Here is a 22,828-nt window from a genome sequence, read left to right as displayed (position 1 = left end):
AATATATGTACTACAATAATGCAATAGTGTTGGTTATTTATTTATGAGGACCATCGTAGCAGTGGTAGGGACGTCCCAATGATCACACTTAGAAAATACCAGCCCAGAGCGTGACACAACTTCACAGAAGTTTACAAGTAATTGTGACTGATCTAGGCTCATATTTCACCTACCTCAATACATGTACAATGCTTACATCCGAAAATAAACTGACCCTAGATCAGTACTCTGCGTCTAACACCAAAACGTCTCGCGAGATGTCATATTTTATTGATTTGAAACATGGCGTCGGAAGGAGAAGCGGCCAATGCTTCTGTTGTTGAACCAGAGACCGGGGACGGGTAAGTCTCCGTTAAAACGGTGAAAGACTAGGGTTTTGGTTCATAATATATGTTTGTTGGTAGACAACCAGATCAATATTCATAAATATTGCAATTACAGCTAGCTAGCTTTCCCTCAACAAACTAGCCCGCTGGCGTTAGCCAACGTTAGCTGGTTAGCAAGCTAACTTAGATGTCTCATTCAAATGCCTTCCCAACTTGTAAGCTAACTTGTAATCGACTAGTTAAAGTATCAAGGTACAGGTTGATCTTGTTCAATATCTGCTTCTAAATACACTTCTAGCATGAATCCTGCAGAACATAGCTATGAAACCAAGGGAAAATAGCTACCTTATTTAGCTCTGGTCCGAGATGTTACGTGCGGCGGGCAGATGGGTGCTTAGTTAAGCAGTAGAAACAATAACAAAGCGACTCGCCGCCCCTGTTAGGTAAAAAGCTGAGAAATGTAACCACCGAAATTCATAGACCGAACTATGGATGCAACCCCTGACACTCCATGATATCAAGATTATAATTTTAACCATGTCTTGATGCTATAACGTTATAGTCATAGTGTTTGTTTACATTTACTTTGTCAACAAACATTTGAGTAAAAAAGCCTGTGATTTTGATTCTGAAGGGGTACAACAATTGAGCTAAGCTCATGAGGCATTTGAGTTATTCTTCAAAAATCAATGAGTACATATTAAGTTATACGTCCAAAAATGGATGTAACAACTGCTGATTGCGTCATTAATGGCGGAATCTTCTTCAACCCTACACATCTTTCTCCATTGTTACTTACAAAAGGAAAAATCTCCCTGAGTGCTGACAAACTTTTCTCTGTGTACATAAACGGTCATGTATCCAAAATATGAAAAAAATGACCTTTGAGCACTTTGTTTACCGGCAGACTAGCTCTGGTCCATATAAGCGTAGTCCCGACGCATGCTGATGGTCCACAGCTAATCTTAAATATAAGAATATTAAGGTTAATGGCAGATCAGTTATCCCAGCTGTCACAATAGCGTGTAGCTAACCAGTTAATGTTCATGTCATATCTTTGTTTACTTTCAGTGATGCTGGATTTGGGGACTTGACAGGCAACCTGGAGACTGAGTCATCGAATGGCAAAGAGGCCATGGTACTACACCTCTAATGTAGCAGTTCTCAGGGCATTTCTTTTCACCGACAGGAGCAATAATGAACACTTTTTCCTGTGTTCCCCTCCTCAGGATCCGGGTAGTGAGGGTTTGGACGCAGCTGACACCCAGACAGGTTCTGGGGACGAGGAGAGCGGCAGGCACCAGGGAGAGGTGGAGCTGCAGTGTGCTCTCTGTATGAAGTGGTTCACCGCCGACACCTTCAGCATTGACACCGCGTATGTCTAGCTCACTTTGTAACTCAAACTATAGAGGCATTTGGCTAATTGATTCTAAGACTAAGCTTGTTAGACCTTGAATTAGCCCCATTGAGCTTGAATAACCAGGTAGCTACTGGTTGAAATAAAACATTTCAGGATCAAGGTTTTTGATTAGTCTTTCTCTCTCTCTCTCCCTCTCTCTCTCTCCAGGACGTGTCTGCCTTTCATGACCAACTATGTTTTCCATTGTAACGTGTGTCATCACAGTGGCAACACCTACTTCCTCCGGAAACAAGCCAGTGGGTGTTCTCATTCAGCTGATACACTTCTGTGTGTGTGAGAGTTTGGTGATTATTGATGGTCTGTTATTGATTGATGTACTGATTGGGTGTCATGGTGTGTTTCAGACCTGAAGGAGATGTGTCTGACTGCTCTGGCTAACCTCACATGGAGCTCCAGGACTCAGGAGGAGCACCCCAAGACTATGTTCTCCAAAGACAAGGTCAGTCCTCTCAACAGTCCCAACATAGAACCCACAGCGATACACTTTGAGAAGCAAATTTGTGATCTTTGGAAATGCTTGATTTTACATGTCATGTCAAGATATTACACACAGTTTGCATATGTTTTTCATATGCTTAAAACACTGGATATGTTAATGTAATATTTTCCGGTACACACTCTCTTTCCTTGCAGGACATCATCCCGTTCATTGATAAGTACTGGGAGTGTATGACCACCCGACAGAGACCTGGAAAACTTACATGGCCCAACAACCTAGTCAAGACCATGGTGAGTATGAGAGCAACCATTGACTTACACAGATGCACCAAACGACACACATCACACTAAACCTTCACTATTACACCACTGGAAAAAGTATGTATGTTTAATTTAGAAACAGATCCAGTCTTTATTTGACTTTTTTGGGGTTTCAGAGTAAAGAGCGGGATGTGTTCTTGGTGAAGGAGCACCCAGACCCAGGCAGTAAGGACCCAGAGGAGGACTACCCCAAGTTTGGCCTGCTGGACCAGGTAGGAAAACACATCAGACATACGCCCACACAAACAGTGATGCTGACAGTTGGTTGATTTTTCATCTCAGGATCTGGGCAACATTGGACCGTCTTACGACAACCAGAAACAGACCACCGCTGCTCCCACTCCTGGAGGGCTCAACGGTAACTCTAAACACATCAACACACACTATCGCACATCAACACATTCTCACTAAACACACAACACATGTCACACACACACACATTGTTTTTCATGGAATTAGTTATCAATGTGTCACAGTGCATAATACCACACTGAAGAAGCCCTAAAAAGTTCTCCTGTTATAAATGCTATATACATGCTGTGTTGCGTTCCAGGTGGACCTTCTTTCTCAGGTGAATATGATGTGGTGTTTTGGTATCTGCCTCTGAGCCCTGTGTTTCATGCAATCGTAACTCTGAAGGTAGAATTTGCCCAAAGGCACAGATCTAGGATCAGCTTAGTCTCCCCATTCCTTACCCAAACAATTTAGGGGCAAAATGCAGTCTGACCTTTTGATCAGCATATTCAGGCAACCTCATCCTGCTCCAATTGTAACCCCATCCCTCACCTGCTCACCGCTTATGTTGGTGCCCTGAAGCGTTTACCCTTTTGATCTGGCTTTTGATTGGTGGACTGATTGAATGATATAATTTCCTCTGGCTTTCTGCTCCTGAGTTCCCGGGCTTCATTCCAATACTCTGGAACAGCCTCCTCCTTCCTTTTCTTGCCCAGTGGTGAGTGGTAAAGGAAAGACAGAAGGAGGCTGTTATTGTTGGGACACAGCCATGGTGTGAATTAATCCCTTTGCTTCCTCCGTGTGTCTGCATTTCTCCTTTAATATGTGGTGTCCCTCCCTGCTCAATCCACGCTTGTACCTCCTGGGTGACTTTTTGATGGTGCTGAAAGTGTGTGTGTTCTATAGTGTAACCTGTGTGTGTGGTGTGAAGGTGGTCTGGCCCCTGGCCCAGGTAAAGGTAGAGGAGCCAAGCGTAAGCAGCAGCAGCAACAACAGGAGGGCGCCACAGCTGGAGCAGCTAAGAGAACACGCAGGTACAACACAGATGTCCTTAGTGTTCTCATAGGTCTGAACTTTTTTTTGTAACCTTTATTTTAACAGTGAAGACATATTGAGACCAAGGTCTCTTTTACAAATGCGCCCTTTATATACAATGTAAATATACACATTATACCCAAACTAATATATACACACTCACACTACCGTTAAAAAAACCTGCTGATTTTACGGAATATCTACATTTATCAGCAACCATCACTCCTGTGTTCCAATGGCACGTTGTGTTAGTTAATCCAAGTTTATCATTTTAAAAGGCTAATTGATCATTAAAAAAAACTTTTGCAATTATTTTAGCACAGCTGAAAACTGTTGTTCTGATTAAAGAAGCAATAAAACTAGCCTTATTTAGACTAGTTGAGTATCTGGGGCCTTGTAAACAAAAAGGGAGTGATGTAGAGCTCTATGGGTCTTTAGCGAAGTCCAGCCAACCTTTTGATACAGGATGCAGTGATTAGTCTCAGAACTGTCACCTGTAACAAATGAAGGGCACTATGGTAGATGGCATCTACACTTTGATAAATATTTTCACCGTATTCAAGAACAGATAAAAAGGTTAATTGAATAATCTGCTTCCCATTGTTTAGAGAAAAGCACAATTTGTTTGCCTAAGTATTTATATGCAGGAACACGTTATATTGGAGAATCATCTAATGAGTGTACATGTAGTTCATCTGAAACATTCTTACAAGACTTATCGGATGTATGATAATATGCCATCAATGTGACTCTCTCTATCCTCTACTTCTCCTTCCCTCACCCTTTCTGTCCATAATGCGCACTAACTCACTCCATTTTTCCTTTCTCTCCCTCTGTAGTGACCCTCTGTTCTCGGCCCAGCGTCTTCCTCCCCATGGCTACCCTCTGGAGCACCCCTTCAACAAAGATGGCTACCGCTACATCCTAGCAGAGCCGGACCCCCACGCCCCCGACCCAGAGAAACTAGAGCTGGACTGCTGGGCTGGGAAACCCATCCCCGGAGACCTCTACAGAGCCTGTCTCTACGAGAGAGTACTGCTAGCCCTGCACGACAGAGGTACACACAGGAAATCCTGTAGTGGATATGGGCTTCTCGTGAGCCTTACTCAGTAATGTCTATTGTCACATTCTCTGAGAATTCTGTTTGTGAGTGGGGTGTCTTTGTGCGTGTGTGTGTATATATGTCTGCAGCCCCACAGCTGAAGATCTCAGATGACCGTCTGACAGTGACAGGGGAGAAGGGTTACTCCATGGTCAGAGCCTCCCACGGTGTCAGGAAAGGATCTTGGTATTTTGAGGTCTCCATCGATGAGATGCCCCCGGACACCGCAGCCAGACTGGGCTGGTCTCAGCCTCTGGGTTAGTACCACACACACACACACACACACGCAAACGAGCATACACACATGGAGACAGGATATGTAGTAACCTGTGTGTGTTGTAGGTAACCTGCAAGCCCCCCTGGGCTATGATAAGTTCAGCTACTCATGGCGTAGTAAGAAGGGGACACGGTTCCACCAGTCTGTAGGGAAACACTACTCCTCAGGCTACGGGCAGGGAGACACGCTGGGCTTCTTCATAGAACTACCAGACGGCACTGAGACAGCCAAGGCACTGCCGGACACTTACAAGGACAAGGTACGTTTTCTATTTTTCATTAATGATTAACTGTGAATAGCAGTTGTAGTCTCTGTTGTAGTTATGAGACTTGTCATCTCATCCCTGTGTGTGTGCTCTTTCAGGCGCTGATTAAGTTTAAGAGCTACCTGTACTTTGAGGAGAAGGACTATGTGGACAAGGCAGAGAAGAGCCTGAAGACTGTTACCCCCAGCAGGGTGAGGCTCCAGCATAGAACTACAACCAATAGATCAGACATTCACGTTCAAAGCAATGGCGATTATCTCAGAATGCACTGCCAATTTTTATGATTCCTATTGGTTGTCCTTATCAAATACATTAACATAATATGTATAGGATTGGCATTTCCATTTGTTGATACTTCTGTTCTCCTCTCCAGATGCTGTTCTATAAGAATGGGGTTAACCTCGGTCTGGCCTATGAAAACCTGTTTGAGGGGCTCTACTTCCCTGCCATCTCTCTCTACCGGGGCTGCACGGTTAGTAGTGTGTGCGTGTGTGACTATTAGAAGGGTTATATTTTCCTTCCATCTCCCTCCACAGAACTGTAAGTAATACTATGTCCCAGAGGTTTATGGTGTTGTGATACGTAGCACTATCTACTCCAAGGATGCCCACTTCCTTTTTAATCACGTTGTAATGATTATCCCTCTTTTCTCCCAGGTTTCAGTTAACTTTGGACCACTTTTCAAACACCCTCCAAAAGACATCAAGTACCAGCCAGTGAGTGCACAAACACATACACAATGCATTCAGAAGTCCTTGACTTTTCCCACATTTTTGTCACTTGCCTACACACAATACCCCATAGTGTTAAAGTGAAATGGCAAGCCTAAATAACTTCAGGAGTAAAAATGTGCTTACATACATGCTTAAAAATTAGCATAATAAATTGCATGGACTTATAATGGTGTTTAACATGATAATGTTAAATTATGTTTTAATGGTGTTTAACCTCATCTCTGTACCCCACATATGGAATTATCTGTAAGGAACCTCAGTCGAGCAGTACATTTCAAACGCAGATTCAACCACTAAGACCAGGGAGGTTTTCCAATGCCTCTAAAGATGGGCACCTATTGGTAGAGTGGTAAAACAAAAAGCAGACACTGAATATCCCTTTGAGGATGCTGAAGTTATTAGTTACACTTTGGATGGTGTGTCAATACACCCAGTCACTACAAAGATACAGGAATCCTTCCTGACTCAGTTGCCAGAGAGGAAGGAAACCACTCAAAGATTACACCATGAGGTCAATGGTGACTGTAAAACATTTAGAGTTTAATGGCTGTGATAGGAGATAACTGAGGGTGGATCAACAACATTATTAAGCACAGGGAAAACCTGGTTCAGTCTGCTTTCTATCAGACACTTGGAAATTAATTCACCTTTCAGCAGGACAATAACCTAAAACACAAGGCCAAATATAGACTGGAGTTGCTTACCAAGAAGACAAGAAGAATGTTCCTGAGTGGCAAAGTTAGTTTTGACTTAAAACCTGAGAAATTGTTGTCTAGCAATGATCAACAACCAATTTGACAGAGCTTGAAGCATTTTTGAAATAATAATGGACAAATGTTGCTCAATCTAGGTGTGGAAAGCTCTTAGAGACTTACCCAGAAAGAGACACAGCTGTAATCGATGCCAAAGGTGCTTCTACAAAGTATTGACTCAGGGTTGTGAATACTTATGTAAATGGATTCTGTATTTAATTTAAAATACAGTTGTAAACATTTCTAAGAACATGTTTTCACTTTGTCATTTTGGGGTATTGTGTTTAGATGGGTTAGAGAAAAACAAACAAATCCAATTTGAATTCAGGATGTAATAAGTCTAGGTCTATGAATATTTCCTGAAAGCACTGTACATATACTTTATTCGTATTTGATTAGACAAGAAATATAGATACTTGTAGTTTTGATGTCACTGAGGTTGTAGGTTTGATTGATTTGTGTGTTTGTGTCCTCAGATGAGTGATATGGGCTGGGGAGCGGTGATCGAACATACACTGGCTGACATGTTGTATCACGTAGAGACGGACGTGGACGGACGGCGTAGCCCTCCCTGGGAAGGATAAACACACACCTCCATAGATCAACACACACAGATGGCCAGTTGTGTTTGGAAAGGCATGGAGGAGTCCATTCCATCATTTATAGGTGGGTTGATGTCAGCCGGAACATGAACACTTTGCAGTCTCTCTGCGGTGTCCCTTAAACATTGTCATTGGTAACTTAAATCAGCTGTACCCTTCTATTGAACAAGATGTGTGTGATCTAAAATGAGACTTGCTTGTCTGAACAACTCTTTTTGGTGTATGAAGCACTTTAGGTGTTCCAGCACTATAAAATAATGTATGTATGGACAAGTTTCAAATTCATTATCCATTTTTGTCAAACACCCCAGATATTCTTAGTTCCAGATATTATTTCTTCAAGCATATGAACATATTCTGTTTTTGTTCATTACCTGCCAGCTGGTCTCAAGCTAGGGTTCCATACTATTGGCCACAGATCTTCATGCAAATATGATAAAAATCTGACTGGTTGCGAATTAGTCTGCGTGACGACGTAGTGCACATAAAAATAACTTTTGTGGTTAAATTCCTATGTACCGAATAAAAAACGGGCAATCGTAACTCTCCAGGTAATGGGTTTTCATTGCATTTTCAACTCTACTGATGGTTTTGTCACAGAACAAATTGTGTTATGTAGTGAATGTGCCCATTCAAGTATTGGCATGTGCGGTCCAGTCAGCAGCTCGCACATACAGTGTGGGTATAGTCTATATGTGAGATTATTATGAACAAAAGTGCAAGATTATTTTTATTTTGTCAAATGGCATGCCTCAATCTTCATGTCACCAGAATAAGACCCTCGATATGTATTGGAAAGGAGCACCAAGCTTATCACCTTCCACTTTCACCACGCTGTGAAGTTTACCATAATTTATTTCATTTGTAGCCTAATAAACATTCTTTCCCTAGTCGTAGTGTGAGGACCACACACGTCATCACGTGACTCTCAAATTTACTTCGATATGATGGTTATTATATCAATATTTGCCCATGAAAGCATTTCCACTGCCATTACTCGCATAGTTCAGACACAAAAAATATCCCACCTTGTCTAATGTGTTTTGTTTTGTCGATATTTGTAAAGTTTTACCAACAAATTTGCTGTTTCCATCAGGTCTGATGTGACATTTTTTACCCAGCATACTTACGAGCATAAAAAGGTTGGACAGATGTGAAATATTAAGGTTTGGTCTTGTTTTAACAATTTACTTTTGTTTTACTTTCATACTGGTTTTAATAAAGTAAAGATTTGGAAAGATTTGTTTTCAAGGTTTTTATACTAAGGTTACATAAACACACGGGTACAAAATCAGAACAATCTTAGCTGAGGTTCTCTCTGATCTGACTCATGCAGAAATAAGATGACCACCTCCTGGATGATGTACGGGGGTGGTCTCTTTGGCCTGAGCTGGTGAACGATAGATGGAATGGCCCAGGCACTCTAACGTCTGTTGCAGCTTTGGCTTTAGTCCATTGGCTGCAGTGCTGTGCCTCCACCACTAGATTGTAGTGCTGAGCAGGCTAGCTGAGTCCATGGTGCTGCTGTCTGACTTGTGTCTTCTGCTGCCTGACTCCTCTGAATGCTGCAAGCACAACAACATAGACAATCAGTATCTATTAATTTTACTCTACACCAGGTAAACTGAGTGAGAGAATGTTCTCATTTACAACGACAGTTGCAGTGGAGAGAGGGGTTGAGTGAGCCATTAGGAAGCCCAACCAACAGGTGTGTGTCCTACATGTCTGCGGAATAAGCGGTCCAGCAGGCTGCGTTTGGGGCTCACTGGGGCAGGGGTCTGGGTCCAGTCCAGGTCAGGGGGTCTGGAACCCTGAGGCCCGAACACATTCAGCTCCTTGAAACAACCCATCTCTATCATCTATGAGAGGATAGGAGAGTAAGTCGTTAGTCATCTCAATTAGCCTATGACCAAACCATACCTAACCTCAAATTGCTACCAATATGATTACATTTAATTGAAATAGGTTTAATGTAATTGAATTTAACAAAACTAATGTTGTGTTGACCTCTGTCTGCCAGGGTATGGCCACTGAGCCTGTGTTAAACTTGATGTAGAAGTCGTTGTCTGCCCTCTCCAAAATGACTCCTTTTACTGTGGAGAACTCATCAATGTCCTGAACATCCTGGCAGTACACTGCTCTGGGCTGGAGAGAGTGAAGGGGGGTGGAAAGATGGAGAGGACAGAGGGAGGGATAAGTATTCTTACTTACTACAACATCTAGCATCCCATATTATATCATTTTAATTGCAGTTTTACAGATGATTTAGTCTGTCTACCACATACTATAGCGGTTAAAGTTAGCAAGCGGTGCCGATGCACCAAATCTGGAACCAACAGGACCCTGAATATCTTCTACCCCCAAGACATTAGACTGCTAAATCGTTCAACAAATAGCTAACCGGACTATCCATATTTGCACTAACTCTTTTGACTCATCACATACACTGTGGCTACTGCTTATTATCTATCCTGCTGCCTAGTCACTTTACCCCTACCTATATGTACATTTCTACCTCGTACCCCTGTACATCAACTCGGTACTGGTACCTCGTGTCTATATAGCCAAGTTATCGTTACTTATTGTGTATTTATTCCTTGTTATTATTATTTTATTTTTTTCTCTCTGCATTTTTGGGAAGGGCCCGTAAGTAAGCATTTCACTGTTAGTCTACACCTGTTTTCAAAGTATGTGAAAAATAACATTTGATTTGAGTTAGGGTATTTACATCCGGTTTGAAGGGTGGCTCAATGACTCCGGCCTCCAGCCTCCTGAAGTTGATGTTTCTGAAGAAGGGATGGGACTTAATCCCATACACCCCACTCCCCTGACACCCCAGCCTATCTCTCGGGTCTTTAGTCAACAGCTGAGAGCGCGAGAGATGGAAAAAGGATAAGAGAGAGAGTGAAGGAAAGAGAGAAGAAGAGAGAAAGGGGGAGACGAGAGAACATCCATGCAGTTACAATGTAGAACAGAATTTGCTCGTTGACACGTTTCATGTAAAATCAGAGTAAAACTGTAATCTTACCAAGCGACAGAAGTCTTTCGTCTCGTTGCTAAATATCTTTCCGTACTCCTCCTCCTCCTCCTGTATCCTTCTCTCCATCTCCTTTCCTATCAATCGCTCCCCCTTTCTCTTGAATGGGGATCGTCCTGCCGTCATTTCGTACACAAGGCAGCCCAGGCCCCACCAATCAGGGCTCAACCCGTAGTAGTCGTTGCCAATCACCTCTGGAGCTGAGGGGAAGAAGGAGGGGTTTGGAAATGTTGGTTCACTGTTGTTGCTCCCAAATTATATATCCAATGAGGCTCAGTGATAGTACAACATCTGGAGGTAAACTGTGATGTAAAAAAATGTATCATGATAGCAAACACGTTGCAACATTTTGACCACCATGGGGATATTTGGCATCTAAAAAGTGTGCACGTATTCTCATAATCTTTCATACACCCTGTATCTGTGTATTCTGCTAGATATGAGTAGACCACCTGAAAGTGTACAGTAGGTTAGAGCCACGTACCCATGTAGCCCAGGGTGCCCACCCTGCCTCGTACCAGATTCCCCTCAGATAGTGTCACCGCCAGGCCCAGGTCTGAGATACGGATGTGCCCTGAGAGGGGTGGGAGATCAGTGGACCATTATTCATACAGCAAAGGGTAGCCACACATTTTCAAGAGATTTTCACTCGTGGAAAATGTCACGTAATAGATTTGATGAAAATCCCTGTCATGGAAAACCTCTCACGGAACACAAAGTACATGAGGGGAAGGAGAAGGATGGTTCTGGCATGTGACGTGGCAGTGTGTACTGGTGTGTGTGTCAGTGGAGGCTCCTCAGAGGATGAAGGGGAGGACCATCCTCAGTGAATTTCATAAAAATAGTAAAACATTAAAAAAGGTATCCTTTTTTTAGATAAAACTATACTAAATATATTCACGTCACCAAATAATTAAAACTGATTTGCAATGAAGGTCTACAGTAGCCTCAACAACACTGCAGTGTAGCTGGACAGCTAGCTTCCGTCCTCTTATGGGTACATTGATTTCAATACAAAACTTAGGAGGCTCATGGTTCTCACCCCCTTCTATAGACTTACACAGCAATTATGACATCTTCTGGAGGACGTTCTCCAGCCTATCAGAGCTCTTGCAGCATGAACTGACATGTCTACCCAATTAAAGGATCAGAGAATTAATCTAGCAGTGAAAGCATAAGCTACAGCTAGCTAGCACTGCAGTGCATAAAATGTGGTGAGTAGTTGACTCAAAGAGAAAGACAATTAATTTCTTCAAAAATGAAGGAGAAGCAGGAGAGAAATCGAGAGAGCTATATTTCGTAATTTTTCACTTTCACTTAGCTATTTAGCTAACAAATGCAGCTAGCTAGCTAGTTTAGCCTACTCAAACACCTGGCTCGAACAGAGGGATGCTGTTGGCTAGCTGGCTATGAATATCCAACACAACACTGGAACTCTTCCAATTCAAGGTAAGCTTTTGGCTTGACTAGTTTATTGCCACCAGGCCCGCCAGTGTAACTGCTAAACTGCTTACTGACTGTACACTAACGTTACTACATGATTGTAGCGGGTTTACTAAGACCTTCGTTCTATTAGCTATGTTGACTATGACATTACTTTAGCTAATATGGTGACAACAATGCAGGCTGTGTGTAGCGATTATGATATGGTTTGGCTTGGAAAGGTTTTTTCGCCTGGTAACATACAGCTGATGTGTTGTGCATTGAATTCCACAAGCGAAGGGAAAAGGTGAGAGGAGTAGAGTGCATAGATGTGAGAAGGAATACAACGTGGCTGCTATGAAAGTGAACTGTTTTTACGTGTGATCAGGGATGTATTCATTGTCTGTATTTGATTCTTAAACAGGAGCAAATGGAACGAAACAGGGATAAACATGACTAAATCTGTCCAATAAAAACTCTTGTTTGCAGCTGTTGGACTAATGATTACACTCTAGATCAGCTAGATGCAGGCAAGAGTGTGCAAGGCAGTATTGAATCTGTCACCGTCTGTCACCTCAAATTTCTCTCGATCTGACCGCACCTACATTGTAAACTTTCATTCATAGGCTAGGTCGTAGCAAACTCATGTGTGTATATAGGGGGGAAAAAATATCTTCCTCATCTTAAATGGCACCGACCGCCACTGGTGTATGTGTGTATCATGTGAGATAGTTACTAGTTACAGTGGTATGCTTGGTATTGTCTATATGTGCTTCCAAGTTACCAAACACACTGCCAAGCTTGGAACAGGTAACAATAAGATTATCTAAAAATAGACTAGAACTGGTTGTCACACAGTGTATATTCACTTCCAGATAGACCAACCGCCCGTGATTGTGAGAAAATCTCATCTTAAATTTCATCACCAGGATATCCTGCTTAGGGAAACTACAGTGCCCTCAGAAAGTATTTTATGTGGATTGTTGACAAAAAACTTTGTAACGCAACAAAATGTGGAAAACATCAAGGGGTGTGAATACTTTCTAAAGGTAGATCCTACATGGCTAGAATGTGAAGAATAAGGAAGAATTATTTGGGTCTGAAGCACATGTATTGATTGTGATATCATTCAAGTGTGCCTACCGTTGTCATCCAGAAGGATGTTCTCTGGTTTTAGATCCCTGAAACAAAAAACAAAGAACAGAAATCAGTACAATGCCTTTTCAATGTCACATTAATCCATTTTAGCATACTGAGACTTCTCCACCCTTTTCCAGAAGTGTGCAAAATGTGCGCAAACACTTTCTCGCATGGATTTAACAATGATGGAAACTCCCTCCAGCCAATGCTTACACCGATCTTATGCTTTTAAAAAGGATGTAGAATCAGGATGGAGCCAGTGTCTACTGACCTGTAGACAATGTTCATCTGGTGGAGGTGGTGGAGACCACAGCAGACCTCAGCAGCATAGAACTGAACCCTGTCCTGCTCCAGGCCTGAAGTACCCATGTTATAGATGTGGAACCGCAGGTCTCCTCCGTTCATTATGGTCAGCACCAGACAGAGAGACTGTTTGGTTTCATATGCATACGCCAGACTGACCTAGAGAGAGAAATAAAGACAGAGCGTTAGAGGACACAGAGAGACGGAGAGAAAGGACACAAAAAGACGGAGAGAAAGAAGAATGGAGAGTGAGAAGAGGATGAAGAAAGAGAGAAGAGGAAGGAGAGAAAGAGAAGAGGATGGAGAGAGGGAGAAGAGGATGGAGAGAGGGAGAAGAGGATGGAGAGAGAGAGAAGAGGGAGAAGAGGATGGAGAGAAGAGGATAGAAAGAGAGAGAAGAGGATGGAGAAAGAGTCCTACCACAAATCTGCTGTTAAGTGTCTCTAGTATCTGTTTTTCATTGAGGGCCATGGCCTCTCCTTTCCCCTTCTTCACATGAGTCTTCTCCAGCTTCTTACATGCATACATCTTCCCAGAGGCACGTGCCTGGAATGCCCACACCTGGGGGAGAGGGGAGGGAGGAAGGAAGGGAGAAAAGGATAGAGAGAGGGGGAGATTGTATGAGATGAATCCTCTCTATCAAATTTGTTGTTACACATGTGCATCTGAAGTTAGAGTTGGGTCAATGTTTTCTGATTTGGGATTTTTCTCAGAAAAATTGTGAAAACATGTTCGTCTGTTCACTCTGAGGAAAAAGGTGCTATCTAGAACCTAAATTGCCTCATCGGCTGTCCCTATAGGATAACCCTTCAAAGAAACCTTTTTGGCTCCAGGTAAAACCTTTTTGGGTTAAATGAGGAACCGTTTCCACAGAGGGTTCTACATGGAACCCAAAAGGGTTCTACATGAAACCAAAAAGGTTTCTACCTCGAACAAAAAAGGGACCTCCTATAGGGACAGCCGATTATGGGGATAGCCGAAGAATCCTTTTGGAACCCTTTTTTCTAAGAGTGTAGTGAAAGCAGCCTTACCTCCCCGAAGCCTCCCTTGCCAAGCAACCTGTACTGTCTGAAGATGTGTTTGGTAACAGGCTGTCTGGGGGGAGAGAAATACACAGAGTGACTGGTGTCAAGCATTTGTGGTCATGTCTCACTTAGTTTGATTATTCAGTCAAACGCACACATGTCCATATGCACTGACCTCTCTACCATCTTCCACTGCAGGAAACGGTCAAAGTACATGCTCTGCTGGTACTGAAGGAAGGGGGCACCGCTCAGGTACTCATGGAGGTCACTGTAAAAACACAGTAAGCGGAGGTGAATTCCCAGAACACACAGCCCCTCACAGATAGGGGAGGGAAGAGTGAGAGCAAGATAGAGGACATTGGGGTAAAGGTCAGAGAGACTCACTCTGTGCAGTCAATGAAGACTTCTCTACTGTGCTGCTCCTCCAGACTCTCCCTACACCTCTCACCATAGCGCTCTACTACCTGTACACACTCAGATGACTGGCAAGAAAACATACACATATACAATTAACTTACAAAAATCTCAAGTGAGAAATCAACCTTTAGTGTGTGTATGTGTGTGTGTGTATGTGTGTGTGCGAGAGAGAGTGTTTAAAGACGGTACCTGTCTACTGAGGAACTTGTTAATGATTTGCATGCCAAAACTCCTCTTCTCCTCATCTGACTTCACCTCATACTCCCCCTGTAGAAATCCCAAAATTTCTGGACCTGTAATTCTTGTTTTGTCAACATGAATAATTACATTTTTATGGTCCCTGTCCCTGTCTATTATCTGACACTGATTGGTATTTTTTGTATTTTATTCGGATTGCTGGATCATTCTTCATGAATGACCCAGGTCACTAACCTTCAGCAAGGCCCAGGCCAATGAGGAAAAGCAGAGAGTTATGAATAAACAGAGTTATTTTTAACCCAGCAGACATAACTTATTTTTTTATTACAGTAACATACCATTTCTAAGAATGTTATCATACTAGAATTATTTCCTGGCTGTGTGCCCAAAAACACACACACAGTTCAGATATATGACATCACTTTGCTGTGACACCGGTTTGTCAGCAGAGCGTACTGTAAAACCTGCTTGCAGAATTATATCTGATCATTTCCCACAATGTGGACCATACCACCTCTTCCATAGTGAATAAGGCCTATAGTGGATCATACCATTTTGTCCAATAGGGAGTTGCAGTGCCGCAGCTCAGGTTTGCTCTGACAGAAGAGACGGAATAGTTGTCTGCCGATAGGCTGCTTCACACACAGACTGTAGTAGTCTCGCTCTGAAACACACACATTACACATATAAAACATGCATGCACAGACATACAAACACAAACTAACGCACACAAACACACACACACACACTGACCGAGGGTTTTTGCCAGCTCCATACACTGGCTGATGTGAGGGAAGCGCAGCATGTCTTTCCATTTCCAACTCCTGCCTTTTCCCCCTCCACCTAGAGAGAGATGGAACAGGACAGAGAAGGGTGAAAGAAGGAGGTAAGAAATGGTGGCAGATAGCCTAGCGGTGAAGAGCATTAGGCCAGTAACTGAAAAGACGCTGGTTCGAATCCACAAGACAACAAGGTGAAGAGTCTGTTGACGTACACGTGTGCAACGCACTTAACCCTAATTCTTCTGTTAAGAGCATCTGCTAAAATAGGGAAGGAAAAATAGTATGAGAAATTTGATATTACAGTTGACCTGTCATTCATTTATTGTTTTTCATACCCAAAAGCATGTGAGCTCATTCAACTCTTTGGTTATGTGTTGTATGTAATATGTTAAAATGGGGCCTCAGAAAGAAAACAAAGAAATAAAAACTATCAGCAGTAAGACCAAACATATCCAACTGGACCGATTCATCCTTGTAGTTGTATAGTTACAACCTTATAACCTAAAGGTCTTTCCTGTTTACCTGTTCACCTCAACATACCGAAAAAAAGACTACAATCAGTCTGTCAACAACAACCTTTGGTCCTGTGTGTGTGTGTGTGTGTGTGTGTGTGTGTGTGTGTGTGTGTGTGTGTGTAGTAGTTCCTCGTCAGTCAGGTTCCAGCCCTGGCATCCATCCACTCCAAAGAGAAATCTATAAATAGGTATGGAGCAGGAACAAACCTGTTGGACCACAGAGCACTGCAAACCACACACACACAGATACAGACACAGACACACACACACACACATTGTGATAAAATTGCTGATCCTGCCAACCTGTGTCACCTACTGATGATGATATTCACAGATCCTATGAAGGAATCCAACCTGTTGGTTATGTTTGTGACCTCACTCTTCCCACACACACAACCCTGAGCCTGTCACCCTGCTACCTTTCACACAGCTGTATTGAGCCTGCCACCCTGTTACCTTTCACACAGCTGTATTGAGCCTGTCACCCTGCTACCTTTCACACAGCTGTATTGAGCCTGTCACCCTGCTACCTTTCACACAGCTGTATTGAGCCTGTCACCCTGCTACCTTTCACACAGCTGTATTGAGCCTGCCACCCTGTTACCTTTCACACAGCTGTATTGAGCCTGTCACCCTGCTACCTTTCACACAGCTGTATTGAGCCTGTCACCCTGCTACCTTTCACACAGCTGTATTGAGCCTGTCACCCTGCTACCTTTCACACAGCTGTATTGAGCCTGTCACCCTGCTACCTTTCACACAGCTGTATTGAGCCTGTCACCCTGCTACCTTTCACACAGCTGTATTGAGCCTGCCACCAGACATTTGTTCAGCTCACCAAAACACATAGTGTGTGTTTTCCTGTGACACATACAATATGAGTGTACTTGGGCAACTGCTCCACATCATCCACCCAAAGGATTGATTAGCCTGTAGCAAAATGTGTTGCATCTTAATATACGGTGTGTGTGGCTACTACTTTGTCATTTAGCAAGGTTTCACCCATGACCCATAAAATACAAACAGGATATCTATTAGTAGAGACATCTGACTTTCTACCTGCTTTCGAGAGAGATTGGGGTTGTTTAACAAGGACAGAAAGCTCATTTATTACATCCTGCTTCTAAAGAATGTGATGTGATGCATCCCCTACCACGTCATTAAGGTAATCACTGATCTGACATCATTTAGATGGCTAGATAAGTGAATATTTCAAGTAATGAAGTGTGTGTGTGTGTGTGTGTGTGTGTGTGTGTGTGTGTATGTGGGAAAAAGAAACTTGAGGAAGTAGTACTGTATAAAATCCCTGCTAGTTAATTCTAAGTGTCAATCAGTCCACTTGTTTGTGATCAAATCTTTATACATTTTTTTCTTTTTGGGGGGCACATGCACAACACACACATTCATATCATTTAATAGTTTGTTTGCATCACAGAGCCAAAAAGTAACAATACATTCAGTATGTAAAGAAAAAAGAACCCCAAAAAAGAAGGGAGCCTCCATCCCCAACTCCCCAATCAACCAGTCCTCTTTCATCATACATCCTTTCCTCATTCCTTCACCACACACATTGTTCCTCAGAAGGGAGCAACACATTCATAAGAATGGCAATACGGTTAAGAATTACAAGGGTGCACTGCAATCTCACCCATAAAATGTAGCCTACTGCAACCCACCCTACTCACCTGTGACACCACAGCACTGTAACAGAGGGCAACACAAACTGGAATAATATTGAGCTCTGAACACACCACTACTCAATCAAGGTGCAAACAGGCTACCTCTAACTTGTCTTTTTATGTTTCTCTAAACTTCTTCAACTAACTATAAGAGACATCAATCATTACTGACTTCCCTGGTTAAAGATACAACTAATAAATAAAGACAGACATGATGACAAGTGACAAACAGAAAATGTGTGTGCTTGCTAAAAAAAAGTATTGTATGGTGAAATATGAAGTAGTAGGCTAGTATTTACTGCAGCGTTGATTTTTACTGCACCTATATAGGTGTCTTTCTTACCTCCTCTGGCTCTGATGAGTGCGCTGTTCGCCACCATACTATCTATCTCCATTGCTGCAGAGGGATGTGGACCATAGAACAACAACAAAACATCACAACTGGAACAACTTTCGTTTTTCTCTCCTTTTCCTTATTCAAACAATCCGTCTTCAAAGACAGGTTTAATCATCCCCCAGAAGATGTACAGTCTGGTTCTCTTTCTCAAGCCAAGATAGATTCCATATATAAATGAAAGTGTTAGTGAACAAAATACTGAACATGTAAAAACGATGTAGCCTACTCGTTTAAAAAGTGCGATAAAGTTTGCGTCACTAATCTGCCGAGAGGGAGTGTTGGAAACGGAATGTTATTGGCAACATATTTGTCTACACTAAACTGAAAAACTGAGTAGGCGTAGTGATGCTTATCTAAAATCTTCATATACAGTCATTGTGTAAAATAGAACAAGCACGTCCTCTGCTGGTGATATATAAAACGACAGCACTGTCAGCGTGTCCCTTGAAGTTTTCCGTCAGTTTCGTTGTCACCGGATGACTCAACGCTGTACACGTCAGCTATCTCAGCGACTGAAATGACCGCAACACTTAAGAGTTAAGGTTAGTTTCAGAGTGGGTGGCAAGTTAGTCCTAAATATTTCCAAACTAAAAGCATTGTATTTGGGACAAATCATTCACTAAACCCTAAACCTCAACTAAATATTGTAATGAATAATGTGAAAAAAAAAAAGTTGAGGTGACTAAACTACTTGAGTAACCCTGGATTGTCATGGTCAAAACATATTGATACAGTGGCTAAAATGGGGAGAAGTTTTTCCATAATAAAGCTTTGCTCTGGCTTCTTAACAGCACTATCAACAAGGCAGGTTTTTATTTATTTATTGTTATTTATTTTATTAACAACACACAAGGCAGGTCCTACAGGACCTAACTACTGTTCAGTTGTATGGTCACGTGCCACAAAGAGGGACTTGTGTGAAAATTGTGTGAAAGGCATTGACATGTTGAATGCACCGAGCTGTCTGTTTGAACTACTGGCACACAGCTCAGAAACCCATGCATACCCCACAAGCTCTCCCTCGCCCTCCATTTGGTAAATCCGACCACAACTCTATCCTCCTGATTCCTGCTTACAAGCAACAATTAAAGTAGGAAGCACCAGTGACTCGGTCTATAAAAAAGTGGTCAGATGAAGCAGATGCTAAACTACAGGACTGTTTTGCTATCACAGACTGGAACATGTTCTGGGATTCTTCCGATGGCATTGAGGAGTACACCACATCAGTCACTGGCTTTATCAATAAGTGCATCGAGGACATCGTCCCCACAGTGACTGTACATACATATCCCAACCAGAAGCCATGGATTACAGGCAACATTCACACTGAGCTAAACGGTAGAGCTGCTGCTTTCAAGGTGCGGGACTCTAACCTGGAAGCTTACAAGAAATCCTGCTATGCCCTGCAACGAACCATCAAACAGGCAAAGCGTCAATACAGGGCTAAGATTGAATCATACTACACCGGCTCCGACGCTCGTCTTATGTGGCAGGGCTTGCAAACTACTACAGACTACAAAGGGAAGCACAGCCGCGAGCTGCCCAGTGACACGAGCCTACCAGACGAGCTAAATCACTTCTATGCTCGCTTCGAGGCAAGCAACACTGAGGCATGCATGAGAGCATCAGCTGTTCCGGTCACTGTGTGATCACACTCTCCGTAGCCGATGTGAGTAAGACTTTTAAACAGGTCAACATACACAAGTCTGCGGGGCCAGATGGATTACCAGGACGTGTGCTCTGGGCATGTGCTGACCAACTGGCAGGTGTCTTCACTGACATTTTCAACATGTCCCTGATTGAGTCTGTAATACCAACATGTTTCAAGTTGACCACCATAGTCCCTGTGCCCAAGAACACAAAGGCAACCTGCCTAAATGACTACAGACCCGTAGTGCTCACGTCCATAGCCATGAAGTGCTTTGAAAGTCTGGTCATGGCTCACATCAACACCGTTATCCCAGAAACCCTAGACCCACTAAAATGTGCATACCGCCCAAACAGATCCACAGATGATGAAATCTCTATTGCACTCCACACTGCCATTTCCCACCTGGACAAAAGGAACACTTATGTGAGAATGCTATTCATTGACTACAGCTCAGTGTTCAACACCATAGTACCCTCAAAGCTCATCACCAAGCTAAGGATCGTGGGACTAAACACCTCCCTCTGCAACTGGATCCTGGACTTCTTGACGGGCCACCACCAGGTGGTGAGGGTAGGTAGCAACACATCTGCCACCCTGATCCTCAACACTGGGGCCCCCCAGGGGTGCGTGCTTAGTCCCCTCCTGTACTCAGGGTTCACCCACGACTGCATGGCCAGGCACGACTCCAACACCATCATTAAGTTTGCAGACGACACAACAGTGGTAGGCCTGATCACCGACAACGACGAGACAGCCTATAGGGAGGCGGTCAGAGACCTGGCTGGGTGGTGCCAGAATAACAACCTATCCCTCAACGTAACCAAGAAATTAGGTAGATGATTGTGAACTCCTGGAAACGGAGGACCGCGCACGCCCCCATTCTCATCGACGGAGCTGTAGTGGAGCAGGTTGAGAGCTTCAAGTCCCTTCGTGTCCACATCACCAACAAACTAGAATGGTCCAAACACACCAAGACAGTCGTGAAGAGGGCACGACAAAGCCTATTCCCCTCAGGAAACTAAAACGATTTGGCACGGGTCTTGAGATCCTCAAAAGGTTCTACAACTGCAACATCGAGAGCATCCTGACTGGTTGCATCACTGCCTGGTACGGCAATTGCTCGGCCTCCGACCGCAAGGCACTACAGAGGGTAGTGTGTACGGCCCAGTACATCACTGGGGGAAAAGCTGTCTGCCATCCAGGACCTCTACACCAGGCGGTGTCAGAGGAAGGCCCTAAAAATTGTCAAAGACCCCAGCAACCCCAGTCATAGACTGTTCTCTCTACTACTGCATGGCAAGCGGTACCGGAGTGCCAAGTCTAGGACAAATAGGCTTCTCAACAATTTTTACCCCGAAGCCATAAGACTCCTGAACAGGTAATCAAATGGTTACCCGGACTATTTGCTTTGTGTGCCCCCCACCCCTCTTTTACGCTGCTGTTACTCTCTGTTTATCATATATGCATACTCACTTTAACTATATATTCATGTACATACTACCTCAACTGGGCCGACCAACCAGTGCTCCCGCACAATGGATAACCGGGCTATCTGCATTGTGTCCCGCCACCCACCACCCACCAACACCTCTTTTACGCTACTGCTACTCTCTGTTTATCATATATGCATAGTCACTTTAACCATATCTACATGTACATACTACCTCAATCAGCCTGACTAACCAGTGTCTGTATGAAGCCTCGCTGCTTTTATAGCCCCGCTACTGTTATTTTTCACAGTCTTTTTAATATTGTTTTTATTTCTTTACTTACAGTAGTTTTGCTTGCATTTAAGAGCAGTTGGAGGCCACGGAAGGAGAGTTGTTTGGCATTGAAGCTCGTCTGGAGGTTAGTTAACACAGTGTCCAAAGAAGGGCCAGAAGTATACAGAATGGTGTAGTCTGAGTAGAGGTGTATACTTTACACACCTACACATTTATTTTGTGTTGTAGATATGTGGTAGTAGTAGAGTAGCGGCCAGAGGGCACACACTTGACGTGTTGTGAAATCTGTTGTGAATGTATTGTAATGTTTTTGAAATTGTATAACTGTCTTAATTTTACTGGACCCCAAGGAAGAGTAGTTGCTGCCTTGGAAGCAGCTCATGGGGATCCATAATAAATACGAATACAAACAGGATCATTGGTTTCCCACTAGATAGCACAGCCACAAAGTCACTATTGGCTATAGTAGAAATTAATGAAAAAAAATACACTGCTCAAAAAAATAAAGGGAACACTAAAATAACACATCCTAGATCTGAATGAATTAAATATTCTTATTAAATACTTTTTTCTTTTCATAGTTGAATGTGCTGACAACAAAATCACACAAAAATTATCAATGGAAATCAAATGTATCAACCCATGGAGGTCTGGATTTGGAGTTACACTCAAAATTAAAGTGGAAAACCACACTACAGGCTGATCCAACTTTGATGTAATGTCCTTAAAACAAGTCAAAATGAGGCTCAGTAGTGTGTGTGGCATCCACGTGCCTGTATGACCTCCCTACAACGCCTGGGCATGCTCCTTGATGAGGTGACGGATGGTCTCCTGAGGGATCTCCTCCCAGACCTGGACTAAAGCATCCGCCAACTCCTGGACAGTCTGTGGTGCAACGTGGCGTTGGTGGATGGAGCGAGACATGATGTCCCAGATGTGCTCAATTGGATTCAGGTCTGGGGAACGGGCGGGCCAGTCCATAGCATCAATGCCTTCCTCTTGCAGGAACTGCTGACACACTCCAGCCACATG

The 22,828-nt window shown here is 43.2% G+C and overlaps 2 protein-coding genes across 2 annotated transcripts; one reads left to right on the top strand and one right to left on the bottom strand.

Annotated features, from left to right (window-relative positions):
* The first annotated feature begins 253 nt into the window (after positions 1 to 253).
* LOC115120761 (set1/Ash2 histone methyltransferase complex subunit ASH2-like) lies at positions 254 to 8,744 on the top strand. Its single transcript, XM_029649738.1, has 17 exons — positions 254 to 341; positions 1,398 to 1,464; positions 1,556 to 1,701; positions 1,894 to 1,982; positions 2,091 to 2,185; positions 2,380 to 2,475; positions 2,622 to 2,717; positions 2,788 to 2,863; positions 3,059 to 3,076; positions 3,671 to 3,773; positions 4,614 to 4,831; positions 4,966 to 5,133; positions 5,219 to 5,412; positions 5,517 to 5,609; positions 5,792 to 5,890; positions 6,075 to 6,134; positions 7,381 to 8,744. The coding sequence occupies exons 1-17, from the start codon at positions 283 to 285 to the stop codon at positions 7,486 to 7,488; spliced, it is 1,785 nt and encodes a 594-aa protein (XP_029505598.1). The 5' UTR covers positions 254 to 282; the 3' UTR covers positions 7,489 to 8,744.
* Positions 8,253 to 18,735, bottom strand: LOC115120771 (G protein-coupled receptor kinase 5-like). The gene is made up of 16 exons (XM_029649748.2): positions 18,368 to 18,735; positions 15,802 to 15,891; positions 15,600 to 15,712; positions 15,040 to 15,117; positions 14,818 to 14,915; positions 14,609 to 14,701; positions 14,440 to 14,503; positions 13,829 to 13,969; positions 13,377 to 13,567; positions 13,109 to 13,146; positions 11,028 to 11,117; positions 10,535 to 10,743; positions 10,235 to 10,372; positions 9,514 to 9,651; positions 9,228 to 9,365; positions 8,253 to 9,071 (listed from the first exon to the last, which is right to left on the bottom strand). The coding sequence occupies exons 1-16, from the start codon at positions 18,417 to 18,419 to the stop codon at positions 8,988 to 8,990; spliced, it is 1,755 nt and encodes a 584-aa protein (XP_029505608.1). The 5' UTR covers positions 18,420 to 18,735; the 3' UTR covers positions 8,253 to 8,987.
* Positions 18,736 to 22,828: the final 4,093 nt, after the last annotated feature.

The sequence above is a fragment of the Oncorhynchus nerka genome, linkage group LG4 (assembly GCF_034236695.1).
Source record: "Oncorhynchus nerka isolate Pitt River linkage group LG4, Oner_Uvic_2.0, whole genome shotgun sequence".
Lineage (NCBI taxonomy): Eukaryota > Metazoa > Chordata > Actinopteri > Salmoniformes > Salmonidae > Oncorhynchus > Oncorhynchus nerka.
This window is presented reverse-complemented; position numbering and strand designations above follow the sequence as displayed.